At 42.9% G+C, this 16,759-nt stretch overlaps 3 protein-coding genes across 8 annotated transcripts; all 3 read left to right on the plus strand.

Moving 5' to 3' along the window:
* LOC140686088 (uncharacterized) lies at positions 1-1,256 on the plus strand. Of its 6 annotated transcripts, none has more exons than XM_072938732.1 (2): positions 1-744; positions 836-1,256. In XM_072938732.1, exons 1-2 carry the CDS (start codon positions 91-93, stop codon positions 944-946), a joined length of 765 nt encoding a protein of 254 aa, XP_072794833.1. In that variant the 5' UTR covers positions 1-90; the 3' UTR covers positions 947-1,256. The 6 variants fall into 6 exon arrangements, with proteins under 6 accessions (XP_072794833.1, XP_072794832.1, XP_072794828.1 ...); XM_072938731.1 differs by having other exon boundaries at positions 4-629; positions 838-1,256; XM_072938727.1 differs by having other exon boundaries at positions 5-623; positions 696-898.
* Positions 1,257-9,225: 7,969 nt separating this feature from the next.
* On the plus strand, positions 9,226-10,443 carry LOC140686078 (uncharacterized). Its single transcript, XM_072938668.1, has one exon. The coding sequence runs from the start codon at positions 9,306-9,308 to the stop codon at positions 10,035-10,037; it is 732 nt and encodes a 243-aa protein (XP_072794769.1). The 5' UTR covers positions 9,226-9,305; the 3' UTR covers positions 10,038-10,443.
* A 3,506-nt stretch (positions 10,444-13,949) lies between these two features.
* LOC140685422 (uncharacterized) lies at positions 13,950-15,212 on the plus strand. Its single transcript, XM_072938669.1, has one exon. It carries the CDS (start codon positions 14,031-14,033, stop codon positions 14,760-14,762), a length of 732 nt encoding a protein of 243 aa, XP_072794770.1. The 5' UTR covers positions 13,950-14,030; the 3' UTR covers positions 14,763-15,212.
* The last annotated feature ends 1,547 nt before the right edge of the window (positions 15,213-16,759 follow it).

Genomic DNA, 16,759 nt, shown 5'->3' on the forward strand with positions numbered 1-16,759 from the left:
AAAAGGGGACAGGTGTAAGGAGACATTCAGACTCAAGAAACCACCCCTGTGGAAACCCTCTCGTGGAACCCCAATCCTTGCATTAACACCATGGTCAGCTCCTGCTGTGGCTCTGTCTGTTCTGAGGAGGGCTGTGGCCAAGGCCTCTGCCAGGAGACCTGCTGCCGCCCCAGCTGCTGCCAGACCACCTGCTGCAGGACCACCTGCTACCGCCCAAGGTGCTGTGAGTCCAGCTGCTGCCGCCCCCAGTGCTGCCAGTCTGTGTGCTGCGAGCCCATCTGCTGCCGCCCCAGGTGCTGTGAGTCCAGCTGCTGCCAGTCTGAGTGCTGCCAGCCCACCTGCTGCCGCCCCAGCTGCTGCCAGACCACCTGCTGCAGGACCACCTGCTACCGCCCAAGGTGCTTTGAGTCCAGCTGCTGCCGCCCCCAGTGCTGCCAGTCTGTGTGCTGCCAGCCCACCTGCTGCCGCCCCAGGTGCTGTGAGTCCAGCTGCTGCAGACCCCAGTGCTGCCAGTCTGTGTGCTGCCAGCCCACCTGCTGCCGCCCCAGGTGCTGTGAGTCCAGCTGCTGCAGACCCCAGTGCTGCCAGTCTGTGTGCTGCCAGCCCATCTGCTGCCGCCCCAGGTGCTGTGAGTCCAGCTGCTGCCGCCCCAGATGTTGCATCTCCAGCTGCCAGCCCATCTGCTGCCGCCCCAGGTGCTGTGAGTCCAGCTGCTGCCGCCCCAGATGTTGCATCTCCAGCTGCCAGCCCCAAGCTTGCTGATGCTCCAGCAACTCTGGTTCCAGCTGCTGCCACCCTCTTGCTGCATCTCCAGCTGCTGCTGCTGCCCCTGCTGCTTCTGCACCCAGTCTGTGGCCAGGTCTCCTGCCACACCACTTGCTATCGCCCCACCTGTGTCATCTCCACCTGCCCCCGCCCCATGTGCTGTGCCTCCTCTTGCTGCTAATGCCCTGTGGCCATCGTCTCTGTTACCCTCCGACTCCACAGATATAGACCCACCTACTGTGCTGACTCTTAGGACACATGGAATGGGGTTGATGTTGCCATATGAATTGGGCTTCGTGTGATGCCAGTGAGGAAGCCGGCCATGCTACTGAAGAAGATGGGTATGGCCGGGAGCACTTCTATAGTAACAGATTTTACCCTCCCACCTGACCATCGTAAATCATCCTGCTAACTTCCTTTTTATAGGACTTTTCTGTAACCTAGTCTATTTCTGTGCTAAAATAAAGTCATCTTTCCCTGCATTAAAGAAATTCAGTGTGATTTGCATTCCTTTAAGATTTTGTCTTCAGGTCCTAGACAAGTGTATGTGACCTACACCTGCAGGACACACAACATGGTCTTGTCACTTCTCAATGCAAGATTTCATTATTCACTGCCTGATTCTTTCCTAGGTGCCTCCCAATTCCATGGGCAGACCATCCAACACTACCTATGTGACCTAAGAAAAGAACAAAAAAGGGAAAAGTAGAAATTTGGTGGACTCCATGTACATAAAAGGAAAAAGAACCCAGTGTATGGTTCATGCATCACGGCAGCTACCATAGGTGGCAATGTGCTGTTAATCACAGTCTGCAAGTTTATATTCAGACTTGCAAACCAAGTGAGCCCACTGCTGCCCCTTCTGATGGGAAAGTTTCAAAAACATATATACTCAAAGGACACACAGGTGACCTAGATGAGTGAAGCAGGTCCTGATAAGGCAAGGTTTGGTGGAAGTTAGCAAACTGCAGACAGCCTGACCACATCTGTGAGTAGAACTGTGCTCCTGTCAATTGTTTCTATGGGGAAATGTGAGCCAATGCCTTGTCACTGAAAAGTTGAGTCTGCTTTCATTGATCTTTCCAGATGCCAATCATTTCGTTCACGCATTTAAAAAGTATTTTTTGAGCATTTATTATGTGGGAAACACTGCAAAAGGCACAAGGGTGACTGGGGGAAACAACACACAAGGACGCTGGGCAGTAATGGAGCTGATTCTCTATGGCGTTTCTCTAGAAAAATCACCCTTTGATGTCTTAAATATTTTTCTATACATTTGTCCCCCTGGCTTGTGCACAGTATTTTTCTCTGTGCTTTTTATATGAATAAGATTAGCTTTAGGAACCCCGTTCAGAGACAGGTAGCTGTGATACAAATGGGGACACAGTAATCAAAAGGACAGTTTTACTAATGATGACAGTTTTACCCTTTAACCCCAGTGTCCCACTAAAGCTGCCTAGTTTGGAGAGGCAGCTAGAGGGGCAGGCTCAGTGATAAGGAGTAGAATGGAGATACATCATCAGTTATTTACTTGGGGGGAGAACTAAACTATAGTTGGGCTTCCCCACTACCAGAAATTCCTGACACTAAGAAGTGAAGTTGCACAAGACATAAGGTCAGTGTACATAAACTAATTGTATTTTATATACTAGCTGCCAATAATTACACAATTAAATTTAAATAAAGGCAATTCCATTTATATGTAGACATAGTAAAATTACCAAAAAATGGAGGGAAAAGAGACAGATTATGTAAGGTAGAAAAATTTTGCCAGTTGCCAATGGGGATTGACTAAGAGTTCCAAGTTTGATTCTAAGGCAGTGCTGGATGAAGAAATAATTAGGTAATTTTAGTATTTTTGAAAGTAGAGAAATAACTGAGTAGCCAAACATTTGGGCTCCTAGGGTATTATACAAACATATTTATACAATGGTAACAATTAGTACAAAATACAAGCCTTCTTAAATAGGGAGACACATTAAGAGAGTGAGAAAGAAAGAAAATTTAACAAATAGTAAAAGATTAGATGAAGACATAGAAATAGAGATGTATATATTTAAAATATACATAATATAAAATACATAATTCACCATATGTATATATCACTATTCATGATATTACATCCATAACTATACATTATGTTATAGATATCACTCTCTCTATTGTATACAATAAACACTAGATAACTCAAGTCAAGCATATTGATCAATTGCCCACACTAATACATGTAATACGCTAAAGAAATTACATTCTGTCCACAGATGGACTACTTTGTGGCTGAGGATGGAATCAAGAATATCAAACACACTATGGTGAAGGAATCTCTGGGATAACTTGTTGAGCGAGAACAAGGAAGTTGGAGCCAAGTGTGTATGGTAGACAACTATTTAAGAAACATAGACACAAATATGCAAAAAAATTATATTTAAAATAGCAATGAGGAGGAAAACACTAAAGTACAAGAAGAAGGCTGCATGAGGGAGCAAGGAAACGCATGAAAGGAACAGGAATAGGAACATGACTTCCTTGAGTAGGAATCTGACTTTGTAGAACTTCTCTTGGAACCATAAGTACTTTGCATAACCACAAAACAAAATCTAAATTCAAAAGTTGATTCCTAGACATAAAAAGAAAAACTGACAGCGTTCAAGTGTTCATCTCAGGGGTTTACAGTTGGAACGAGACAGGTTGTAGTCGGATGTGAAGGTCGGAGTGTTCCAGATGTGATTGATATCAGGCAGAAAGGAGGAGAAGATGAAGTTTGTTTGTCTGTTTTTGAAGTATGTCAGGGAAAACCATAGGAAAGGAGGAGGCTTCTGAGCTGGAACTTAAACGAAAAATACGTTGCAGAGTTGATGTGAGTGAAAGGATTTTCTAAGGACTTACAACAGCACAATGAAAGGTGTGGAGTAAGCACTGTCGACACGTCGTAGACTGTTATAGGATTTAACAACCATAATTAACTTCCATGTGAGCTGTTGGAGCACAGCAAGGACCTCATGGCTTCCATCAGAAGACAATCAAGACAGCGACTAGAGATCATTCAGCAGAGTATCGGGCACGTGGCCAGCACTCACACATAGTAGCCATCTACATTATCTCATTTTCCACTGAGAGCACAGAGGACTTAAGTACATAATGCTCGTTTTGGATATGAATTAATTAAAATTACTGAAACAGTACCAGAAAGAGATGCTTGGAATAAAAACTTCTATATAGTACAAAATCCATTGATCTGTCGGCTTATCAAAAGACAGGTCCAACACACTCACCTTTAGCATATACTGTGTGGAGAAGATTCCTGGGGGTATAAGTTCATCTGTGTACATGGTTCTTACCACCCTAAAGGAAAAACTAATAGCTAACTCTTGGGGTTGGCATCACAGTGAGATTGGACCATCCTTTGTAACCCCTGATTCTCTAATCATCCAGAAAACACATCCAGTCTCCCCTCATTGTACAAAAGCACACTGTCAACAAGCCTCAATCCAAATCACAGTCTCCCCACATTGTACACAGAACCCAATGATGAGTCTTTCCTCCTACTTCCTTATCAACATTCCACCTGTCAGTAGTATGCATTTTCCCCACTTTGACATAAAAAGAGATTTGGCATGGTGATAGCCACTCTCAAAGGATTGTCATGGAGTCATACACAAAAAAGGAAAAAAAAATGACACATGTAAAACCTGAATAATGGAATATCACATGACATTTCCAACTTAGAAGACACACTAGAGAGGAAGAAACATTAAAATAGTTTCACGTGGTTTTAGAAGATTTAGTGAATCATAACACTAGAAAAAGGAAATGATGCTTTTCTTAGATATTGGTGTAATTAGCATGATAAAGACAGTTATCAACTTAGTAATATTAATGGAAGCCCAGTAGGAAAAACAACAAGGAAACGGAGTTGCTTATGGTAACGTCAGCTAACTTCACAGTATAAAAGGGGACAGGTGTAAGGAGACATTCAGACTCAAGAAAGCACTTCCGTGGAAACCCACTCGTGGAACCCCAATCCTTCCATTGACACCATGGTCAGCTCCTGCTGTGGCTCCATCTGTTCTGAGGAGGACTGTGGCCAAGGACTCTGCCAGGAGACCTGCTGCCGCCCCAGCTGCTGCCAAACAACCTGCTGCAGGACCACCTGCTACCGCCCAAGGTGCTGTGAGTCCAGCTGCTGCCGCCCCAGATGCTGCATCTCCAGCTGCCAGCCCACCTGTTGCCGCCCCAGATGCTGTGAGTCCAGCTGCTGCAGACCCCAGTGCTGCCAGTCTGTGTGCTGCCAGCCCACCTGCTGCCGCCGCAGCTGCTGTGAGTCCAGTTGCTGCAGACCCCAGTGCTGCCAGTCTGAGTGTTGCCAGCCCACCTGCTGCCGCCCCTCCTGCTGTGGTTCCAGCTCCTGTGGCTCCAGCTGCTGCCGCACCTGCTGTTGCCTGCGCCCAGTCTGTGGCCAGGTCTCCTGCCACACCACTTGCTATCGCCCCACCTGTGTCATCTCCACCTGCCCCCGCCCCACGTGCTGTGCCTCCTCTTGCTTCTGAATCTCTGCTTTGGACACACTACTTCCTCCTTTCTCTTCTCCCTACAAATGCAGACCCTCCTCTCTAAAAATGTGGAGTGCTCAAGATAATTGATCTCTTGACTCTCATAAACAAACCCCTACTGGGCCCATATTCTAACTTCTGTCTATACTCTCTCCCTTCTAAATGAATTCATTCATAATCTCCTTGTAAATTAAATTCCCTCAACATCCCTCCCTTTGTCTTCAGGACATCCATTCTTCATGATTAAGGAATTGGTCTCCATCACTTACAGGGCCACAGATTTTAACCCCTCCACATGGAATTCCAATGACGTCTTTCGGTGTACTCTTTTGCAAAGATTTTCCTATATCTGATTATGTTCATGTACCAAATAAACTTCTCTCTACTGGCATTAAAAATGTAATGTGATTGTTACTCTCTTCTTTAAAAACCTTTCATATTTGGGTCTAAACTCATTGTATTTTGCCTTCACCTGTCAAGTAGCATAGATTAATCAACCTCTAATAGAGGTCAAATGACATTGATCACTGCCGAGTTTTGTCTGGAAAGTATGCAAATTAACTAACCATTTTCTAATCTTTAGGGGAAAACGGGCGAAAATGAAGTCACAGATCATTCATGAATATAATAACAGCGGTAAAGTGTTAGAAAGATTGAACACAATTCGTAACGTTTTAAAACACTGTACTTCAGGGTTGTTTTTTTTTCCCGACCTACATAGCAGTCAATAGATAGTTTAGCAAAGTCTATGTATTTTCTACTTAGAGTCATATGCAATGAATCTTTTCTCCATATACACAGTAGTTCTGCTTTATTCTGATGGCCAGAGCTTCAGTAGAAGGTTTATTCTGCCTTATAGAGGAACCACCTCAGGGCCTGGTAGGTGATGTGAATGAATGATGCAGACCTGGTAAAAGTTCCTAGGTATTGGTAGAGACTGATTTTTTTGGCCAAGGCCATGCCCCCTTTCCAGTGCCATGTTGTGACTTCCACTGAAACTCCATTCCAGCTTGATTTCTCCCAGTGTCCAATCCTGCTCCCTACCCTTCACTTCTAGAAGTGTTAATCCCAAAAGTACTCCTCAAAAAACCTCCTGTATGCTAATCTCCATCTTTGTACTTGCTTCCTAAGGAACTCAAACTGTCTCTAAAAGCAATCTGGAATTCACAATACCTAATGTGAGAGCTGGAAGAATTGAGTGAAATGTAGTTTTAATCTTGCATGATAAATAAGACTATAAACATGATAGCAGAAAACACATGTAACTGAGTCTAAAGAGAAAACTGTTGAATTTATATAAATTATATTTACTCTTTTCTAAGGATTTTTATATCACTCTACACAAACATGCTTTTTAAAAATTTAAATAACAGAAAAGAATGTGATCAAAAGTGAGTTTCCCTTCACTAGTCTTAGCCAATCCCATTCAAGACCCATTGTTACAAATGGAGATACATCCCTATTAAATGCATTTAAATCACATTTACGTATTTATTCACAAACCCGGCTTTAGTTGTACATTTTTTGTTCTGATTTATTCAAATATTATTTTTTGTCCTTCAGGAAATGTTAATATGTCCCCCCAATATACGGCAAGTACACTGTTTGACAGATTTTTTTTGGTATTTTTCATGTTTATTATTGAGAATTGTGAAAACATTCTTCCATTACATTTTATGGAGGAATATTGGTAAGTGTATACGAAATCTATCGATTTTCTAAGTCTGCCTTATGTCCAACTTCACTATTAACACTAGAATTCAGCTGAGTCTATGGGGTTTTTTAGGCATAGAAAATGCCAGCTAACTGCCTCCAGCCTCAGGCATGTCCCCAGATTCATTCCCCAGTCACCAGGTTGGTAACCCCATCATTAACATGAACTCTTGGGTTTTTTCTTTCTCTCCTGCACTACTTTCCCACTTCTTCACTTCTGCTTCCCAGAATTACCCTCTAAGTAAACTACTTGCACTCACGTCTTTGTCTCAGGGTCTACTATGAGTGAAATTCAAGGAAAGACAATAGATATTCAGCAAATATTTTTAGCTGATTGATAGTAAACCAGTAATGGTGGTTATTTCTCACAACAAGAGCAGAACTGGGAAGACTTCAGGTGAAGCAGAACTAGTGCTACCATTTGGTATTTACCTCCTTCTCTCTTGTTTCTGTGTTATTATAGGCATCTGTGGTTACCTGTAAACAAGTCTTATTCTGTATATCAAATCTTAACTTCCACAAATATGTTTTATCAGGTGACACGTTGCATGCCACATAAACAAATGTGGTTTTCCCCAAATGTAACCATGATCCCTTTGTTTGGAATGTTTCACCATCTTTTCTCCATCAGTCAAAAGATACGTAGTCTTGGAGGACCATTCCATGCCATTACGTCATCAAAAAGCCTTCATTCATTCAACATTTATCACTAACGTGTTCTATCCCAGCCCTGTGCTGAACACCCTGGTAACAAAATTAAACTTCATAGCTCATAACTTCAGGGGATCAGCATTGCAACTGGGCGCATGGCAGAAGAAAATAACTGTGGTGCCACAGAGTGTGCTTAATTAGGAGCACATTGCAGGGGAGAATTATATATGAAGGGGGTAGTTTATCACTGAGGAGGAAGCATTGAGGGAAAAGCTGGGTTTCTGACAGAGGAACAGGAGTTTGCAGAGATGCCAAGAAAGAAGAAACATTCCAGGGAGATGAAATAACTTCAGCAAGGACTTGCAAGTTTTATTCTTCACTCCTTCCTCAGCTGTCCTAAGACAAAGACAAGTGTACCTACTATTTCATCTTGCACAAGCTTTTTTCCCCCTTGTAACTTCTCTTGTGTCTTTTGCCTATTCCACTAAAAGGGTGATAAGAATACACACTACTTTATAAGTTGCATTAAAGATTAAAAACAAATATACGATATTCAACACAATGCCTGGTATCTAGTGAATACTTCACAGATGGTAGACGTTATTATTTCCTCACTTTTACTGAAGGTGTATGGAACTTCTCCACATACTATAAATTTTTATTTTAGTTATTCAATTAAAATAATTGTCATTCTTTTGATTGTTGTCAAACTGTTTCCTATGCATATGTCTTACTCAAGTATCCACAGGAAAAAGATGAGGATTTATCTATTATGTTTTCTTAGTACCCAACCGAGTATCTTGAATACGTATTATTGAAGGCTTGATAATTCTAAATATTGTTTATATATAATGAATGCTTCTGTAATGAAATATCCATTGTACAAGTTTGACAACTAAAAGATAAATCAAAACTTCCTACTCAATGCTCACCCTGGAAGACATACAGCAAACGTGTGTTTTTACTATTTAAAAGCAGTGAGTCACCGCTAAGTGCCTTAGCTCAAGATGGTGGAATAAGATCAGAAACAGAGTTTGAAACTTCCTTGGGGTCCAGCTACCTCCCTGACCATCCCAGATGCCCACACAGGATCATAGTCATCCTCATGACAGGTGGGACACCCTCCTCCCAAATGGGTCTTTCTTTCTAATTCCTTTCCAGCATCTCACCTGACCAGCACGTTCCCCTCCACTTTGACAGCAAGACACATGAGCATTGAATGAACTGTTCTCCATGCTACTTAGGGAGCAGTAATTGGAGAGAATGTCACATTCAAAAACAAAATATCAGAGTCATGTGACAAGCGCTTTGGAAGACACTGCACCCACCAGGAACAATGGTGACACCCACTAAGGAAGAAATGTGACAAGTCTTTCCATTGGAAACCCAGAAACACACCAGGAAAAGGAAATGTGTTATTTTCTCCATTTTGGAGTACTTAACTAGAAACACACAATCATGTAATTAAATACGTTTTCCAGTAGGGTAAATAATGATGAGGAAATAATGACGCACTGACAGCAGCTCTTCAGCAGGATATAAAGGGAGCTGTGGGCCAAGAAGACTCCTAGACTCAAGAACCTCACTCTCCTGGAAACCCACCCAGAACCTCCACCCTCTGACACCATGGTCAGCTCCTGCTGTGGCTTCGTCTGTTCTGAGGAGGGCTGTAGCCAAGGCCTCTGCCAGGAGACCTGCTGCCGCCCCAGCTGCTGCCAGACCACCTGCTGCAGGACCACCTGCTACCGCCCCAGGTGCTGTGAGTCCAGCTGCTGCCGCCCCCAGTGCTGCCAGTCCTTGTGCTGCCAGCCCACCTGCTGTCAACCTGCTTGCTGTATCTCCAGCTGCTGCCGCCCCAGCTGCTGCCAGACCACCTGCTGCAGGACCACCTGCTGCCGCCCCAGGTGCTGTGAGTCCAGCTGCTGCCGCCCCAGATGCTGCATCTCCAGCTGCCAGCCCATCTGCTGCCGCCCCAGATGCTGTGAGTCCAGCTGCTGCCGCCCCAGATGCTGCATCTCCAGCTGCCAGCCCACCTGTTGCCACCCCAGATGCTGTGAGTCCAGCTGCTGCAGACCCCAGTGCTGCCAGTCTGTGTGCTGCCAGCCCACCTGCTGCCGCCGCAGCTGCTGTGAGTCCAGTTGCTGCAGACCCCAGTGCTGCCAGTCTGAGTGTTGCCAGCCCACCTGCTGCCGCCCCTCCTGCTGTGGTTCCAGCTCCTGTGGCTCCAGCTGCTGCCGCACCTGCTGTTGCCTGCGCCCAGTCTGTGGCCAGGTCTCCTGCCACACCACTTGCTATCGCCCCACCTGTGTCATCTCCACCTGCCCCCGCCCCACGTGCTGTGCCTCCTCTTGCTTCTGAATCTCTGCTTTGGACACACTACTTCCTCCTTTCTCTTCTCCCTACAAATGCAGACCCTCCTCTCTAAAAATGTGGAGTGCTCAAGATAATTGATCTCTTGACTCTCATAAACAAACCCCTACTGGGCCCATATTCTAACTTCTGTCTATACTCTCTCCCTTCTAAATGAATTCATTCATAATCTCCTTGTAAATTAAATTCCCTCAACATCCCTCCCTTTGTCTTCAGGACATCCATTCTTCATGATTAAGGAATTGGTCTCCATCACTTACAGGGCCACAGATTTTAACCCCTCCACATGGAATTCCAATGACGTCTTTCGGTGTACTCTTTTGCAAAGATTTTCCTATATCTGATTATGTTCATGTACCAAATAAACTTCTCTCTACTGGCATTAAAAATGTAATGTGATTGTTACTCTCTTCTTTAAAAACCTTTCATATTTGGGTCTAAACTCATTGTATTTTGCCTTCACCTGTCAAGTAGCATAGATTAATCAACCTCTAATAGAGGTCAAATGACATTGATCACTGCCGAGTTTTGTCTGGAAAGTATGCAAATTAACTAACCATTTTCTAATCTTTAGGGGAAAACGGGCGAAAATGAAGTCACAGATCATTCATGAATATAATAACAGCGGTAAAGTGTTAGAAAGATTGAACACAATTCGTAACGTTTTAAAACACTGTACTTCAGGGTTGTTTTTTTTTCCCGACCTACATAGCAGTCAATAGATAGTTTAGCAAAGTCTATGTATTTTCTACTTAGAGTCATATGCAATGAATCTTTTCTCCATATACACAGTAGTTCTGCTTTATTCTGATGGCCAGAGCTTCAGTAGAAGGTTTATTCTGCCTTATAGAGGAACCACCTCAGGGCCTGGTAGGTGATGTGAATGAATGATGCAGACCTGGTAAAAGTTCCTAGGTATTGGTAGAGACTGATTTTTTTGGCCAAGGCCATGCCCCCTTTCCAGTGCCATGTTGTGACTTCCACTGAAACTCCATTCCAGCTTGATTTCTCCCAGTGTCCAATCCTGCTCCCTACCCTTCACTTCTAGAAGTGTTAATCCCAAAAGTACTCCTCAAAAAACCTCCTGTATGCTAATCTCCATCTTTGTACTTGCTTCCTAAGGAACTCAAACTGTCTCTAAAAGCAATCTGGAATTCACAATACCTAATGTGAGAGCTGGAAGAATTGAGTGAAATGTAGTTTTAATCTTGCATGATAAATAAGACTATAAACATGATAGCAGAAAACACATGTAACTGAGTCTAAAGAGAAAACTGTTGAATTTATATAAATTATATTTACTCTTTTCTAAGGATTTTTATATCACTCTACACAAACATGCTTTTTAAAAATTTAAATAACAGAAAAGAATGTGATCAAAAGTGAGTTTCCCTTCACTAGTCTTAGCCAATCCCATTCAAGACCCATTGTTACAAATGGAGATACATCCCTATTAAATGCATTTAAATCACATTTACGTATTTATTCACAAACCCGGCTTTAGTTGTACATTTTTTGTTCTGATTTATTCAAATATTATTTTTTGTCCTTCAGGAAATGTTAATATGTCCCCCCAATATACGGCAAGTACACTGTTTGACAGATTTTTTTTGGTATTTTTCATGTTTATTATTGAGAATTGTGAAAACATTCTTCCATTACATTTTATGGAGGAATATTGGTAAGTGTATACGAAATCTATCGATTTTCTAAGTCTGCCTTATGTCCAACTTCACTATTAACACTAGAATTCAGCTGAGTCTATGGGGTTTTTTAGGCATAGAAAATGCCAGCTAACTGCCTCCAGCCTCAGGCATGTCCCCAGATTCATTCCCCAGTCACCAGGTTGGTAACCCCATCATTAACATGAACTCTTGGGTTTTTTCTTTCTCTCCTGCACTACTTTCCCACTTCTTCACTTCTGCTTCCCAGAATTACCCTCTAAGTAAACTACTTGCACTCACGTCTTTGTCTCAGGGTCTACTATGAGTGAAATTCAAGGAAAGACAATAGATATTCAGCAAATATTTTTAGCTGATTGATAGTAAACCAGTAATGGTGGTTATTTCTCACAACAAGAGCAGAACTGGGAAGACTTCAGGTGAAGCAGAACTAGTGCTACCATTTGGTATTTACCTCCTTCTCTCTTGTTTCTGTGTTATTATAGGCATCTGTGGTTACCTGTAAACAAGTCTTATTCTGTATATCAAATCTTAACTTCCACAAATATGTTTTATCAGGTGACACGTTGCATGCCACATAAACAAATGTGGTTTTCCCCAAATGTAACCATGATCCCTTTGTTTGGAATGTTTCACCATCTTTTCTCCATCAGTCAAAAGATACGTAGTCTTGGAGGACCATTCCATGCCATTACGTCATCAAAAAGCCTTCATTCATTCAACATTTATCACTAACGTGTTCTATCCCAGCCCTGTGCTGAACACCCTGGTAACAAAATTAAACTTCATAGCTCATAACTTCAGGGGATCAGCATTGCAACTGGGCGCATGGCAGAAGAAAATAACTGTGGTGCCACAGAGTGTGCTTAATTAGGAGCACATTGCAGGGGAGAATTATATATGAAGGGGGTAGTTTATCACTGAGGAGGAAGCATTGAGGGAAAAGCTGGGTTTCTGACAGAGGAACAGGAGTTTGCAGAGATGCCAAGAAAGAAGAAACATTCCAGGGAGATGAAATAACTTCAGCAAGGACTTGCAAGTTTTATTCTTCACTCCTTCCTCAGCTGTCCTAAGACAAAGACAAGTGTACCTACTATTTCATCTTGCACAAGCTTTTTTCCCCCTTGTAACTTCTCTTGTGTCTTTTGCCTATTCCACTAAAAGGGTGATAAGAATACACACTACTTTATAAGTTGCATTAAAGATTAAAAACAAATATACGATATTCAACACAATGCCTGGTATCTAGTGAATACTTCACAGATGGTAGACGTTATTATTTCCTCACTTTTACTGAAGGTGTATGGAACTTCTCCACATACTATAAATTTTTATTTTAGTTATTCAATTAAAATAATTGTCATTCTTTTGATTGTTGTCAAACTGTTTCCTATGCATATGTCTTACTCAAGTATCCACAGGAAAAAGATGAGGATTTATCTATTATGTTTTCTTAGTACCCAACCGAGTATCTTGAATACGTATTATTGAAGGCTTGATAATTCTAAATATTGTTTATATATAATGAATGCTTCTGTAATGAAATATCCATTGTACAAGTTTGACAACTAAAAGATAAATCAAAACTTCCTACTCAATGCTCACCCTGGAAGACATACAGCAAACGTGTGTTTTTACTATTTAAAAGCAGTGAGTCACCGCTAAGTGCCTTAGCTCAAGATGGTGGAATAAGATCAGAAACAGAGTTTGAAACTTCCTTGGGGTCCAGCTACCTCCCTGACCATCCCAGATGCCCACACAGGATCATAGTCATCCTCATGACAGGTGGGACACCCTCCTCCCAAATGGGTCTTTCTTTCTAATTCCTTTCCAGCATCTCACCTGACCAGCACGTTCCCCTCCACTTTGACAGCAAGACACATGAGCATTGAATGAACTGTTCTCCATGCTACTTAGGGAGCAGTAATTGGAGAGAATGTCACATTCAAAAACAAAATATCAGAGTCATGTGACAAGCGCTTTGGAAGACACTGCACCCACCAGGAACAATGGTGACACCCACTAAGGAAGAAATGTGACAAGTCTTTCCATTGGAAACCCAGAAACACACCAGGAAAAGGAAATGTGTTATTTTCTCCATTTTGGAGTACTTAACTAGAAACACACAATCATGTAATTAAATACGTTTTCCAGTAGGGTAAATAATGATGAGGAAATAATGACGCACTGACAGCAGCTCTTCAGCAGGATATAAAGGGAGCTGTGGGCCAAGAAGACTCCTAGACTCAAGAACCTCACTCTCCTGGAAACCCACCCAGAACCTCCACCCTCTGACACCATGGTCAGCTCCTGCTGTGGCTTCGTCTGTTCTGAGGAGGGCTGTAGCCAAGGCCTCTGCCAGGAGACCTGCTGCCGCCCCAGCTGCTGCCAGACCACCTGCTGCAGGACCACCTGCTACCGCCCCAGGTGCTGTGAGTCCAGCTGCTGCCGCCCCCAGTGCTGCCAGTCCTTGTGCTGCCAGCCCACCTGCTGTCAACCTGCTTGCTGTATCTCCAGCTGCTGCCGCCCCAGCTGCTGCCAGACCACCTGCTGCAGGACCACCTGCTGCCGCCCCAGGTGCTGTGAGTCCAGCTGCTGCTGCCCCAGATGCTGCATCTCCAGCTGCCAGCCCATCTGCTGCCGCCCCAGATGCTGTGAGTCCAGCTGCTGCCGCCCCAGATGCTGCATCTCCAGCTGCCAGCCCACCTGTTGCCACCCCAGATGCTGTGAGTCCAGCTGCTGCAGACCCCAGTGCTGCCAGTCTGTGTGCTGCCAGCCCACCTGCTGCCGCCGCAGCTGCTGTGAGTCCAGTTGCTGCAGACCCCAGTGCTGCCAGTCTGAGTGTTGCCAGCCCACCTGCTGCCGCCCCTCCTGCTGTGGTTCCAGCTCCTGTGGCTCCAGCTGCTGCCGCACCTGCTGTTGCCTGCACCCAGTCTGTGGCCAGGTCTCCTGCCACACCACTTGCTATCGCCCCACCTGTGTCATCTCCACCTGCCCCCGCCCCACGTGCTGTGCCTCCTCTTGCTGCTGATGCCCCGTGACCACCATCTCTGTTTGCTCTGTTCTCACAGATGTAGACCCTCCTACTGTGCTGACCCTTAGGATACATGGAGCCTGGCTAACACATTCAGTGGCTTGGACCCATGATTCCAATGAGTCCATTACTATCCCACTGACTCTAGGAGCACATTCTGGTTCACTTTAAACTCTCTCCCTTGCTATCCTTTCCTTTCAATATCCGCACCAAATAGAAGTTAATTTGCAATCCACCAGGTAAGAAATCATCCCAATCCTCTAACGTTCTCCTTCTTCCTGATCACTTTGGGGCTCTAGATTAATGGTCATTATCTGCAGCCCCTGAGTGGCACTCACTTGACACCCTCAGACCGGGGTCCAGTTATACCCTGTATTTTCTCCTAGAGTGAATTTCTTATGTTTTGTTGCTTCTCTGCTTTCCAATAAACTTTTCTGCACATAAGAATTCATTGGCATTGTTTTCATGATTATTTTACTTGGTACCTAGGCAATTATATTTTACATGAAGATACAGGGAGAATAACGCATGTTGAAATCAGTTTCACAAGAAATACTATATCAAACATAGATAATTTAAGAGCCTAGAACAAAAGTAGCATGTATGTGTATGTACACGTGCATGTGACTTAATATCCGATAGAGTTAATTAGGACAGAGTTAATTCATTTCTTTAGCTCTTAATTAAAACACATTACACCCTTTAATACCACTGGTTTCATTTTGGAAAAAAAGGTAAAACCAAATTTCTGAGTGTGGAACGTGTGTCAAAGAAAGAAGAAAAAACTGTCAAGAATTTAATGTACGTAATTCTTTTTACTCGATAAACAAGGTTTCCAAATCAGAATCACAAGGTGGGTTGTATGCTCACTGAGTTCTGTTGAGTAGAAATGCATATTTCAAAGAATTTTTTTAAAAACAACTGCACTGAGGTATGACTGACATGGAAAAAGTTATACATGTTTAGTGAACACAACTCGATGAGTTAATATTTCACTCTATTTTTAAGGAAATATGCCTCATTTGGATGGCGTGGTATGTCTTTGAGTGTGGTCTCTCAGGATTTTCCTCATAATTCAAACAACTCCTTACTTACCACTCTAACATATACTGACCCAGGGAAGCTGGGAGGCTGGAATTTCAAAACTTATTTTCCTTTTTAAAGATTTCTTAAATTTAAATTAATTTGTAGTTTTGAGTAGTTCTCAGCTGAGGTGCATGCTGACTCTGTGGCACACTGATATTGAATTCTACATAGGAGATTGAAATCTACATGGTGAGCAAGCAATGTCAAAACTTCTTAACCCCTGACTTGTGGACTTGCAACAGCTTTAGTTAGTATCAGAAATTATTTTTCAAGATAATTTTTATAACTATCTATAAAAATATTCAAGCAAAACTATCATAAAGTTACAAATAACAAATGTTGGCAAGGATGTGGAGAAAAGGGAACACTTGTGTGCTGCTGGTGGAAATGTAAATTGGTGCAGCCACTGTGGAAAACAGATGGAAGTTTCCCAAAAAACTAAAAATAGAACTACCGTATGACCCAGCAATCCACTCCTGGGTATATATCCAAAAAAACCCAAAACTTTAATTTGAAAAGATACATGCACCCCAATGTTCATAGCAGCATTATTTACAATTGCCAAGACATGGAAACAATCTAAGTGTCCATCAATAAATGAATGGATAAAGAAAATGCAGTATATATACACAGTGGAATACTATTCAGCCATAAAAAGAATGAAATGTTGCCATTTGCAGCAACATGGATGGACTTGGAGGACATTATGCTAAATGAAATATGTCAGAGAAAGATAAACACTGCATGATATTGCTTATATGTGGAATCTAAAAAATACAGCAAACTAGTGAATATAACATAAAAGAAGCAGACTCACAGATACAGACAACAAACTAGTGGTTACCAGTGGAGGGGGGGAGGGGTAATAAAGGGATGGAGAAATGGGAGGTACAAACTACTGGGTGTAA

The sequence above is a fragment of the Vicugna pacos genome, chromosome 16 (genome assembly GCF_048564905.1).
Source record: "Vicugna pacos chromosome 16, VicPac4, whole genome shotgun sequence".
Lineage (NCBI taxonomy): Eukaryota > Metazoa > Chordata > Mammalia > Artiodactyla > Camelidae > Vicugna > Vicugna pacos.

Bases quoted from the DNA above. Each gene is read 5' to 3' on its own strand.
- LOC140686088 (XM_072938732.1), top strand. From the start codon at position 91: ATGGTCAGCTCCTGCTGTGGCTCTGTCTGTTCTGAGGAGGGCTGTGGC. The intron at 745-835 runs CAGCCCCAAGCT...CTGCCCCTGCTG, and splicing joins GATGTTGCATCTCCAGCTGC to CTTCTGCACCCAGTCTGTGG.
- LOC140685422 (XM_072938669.1), top strand. From the start codon at position 14,031: ATGGTCAGCTCCTGCTGTGGCTTCGTCTGTTCTGAGGAGGGCTGTAGC.
- LOC140686078 (XM_072938668.1), top strand. From the start codon at position 9,306: ATGGTCAGCTCCTGCTGTGGCTTCGTCTGTTCTGAGGAGGGCTGTAGC.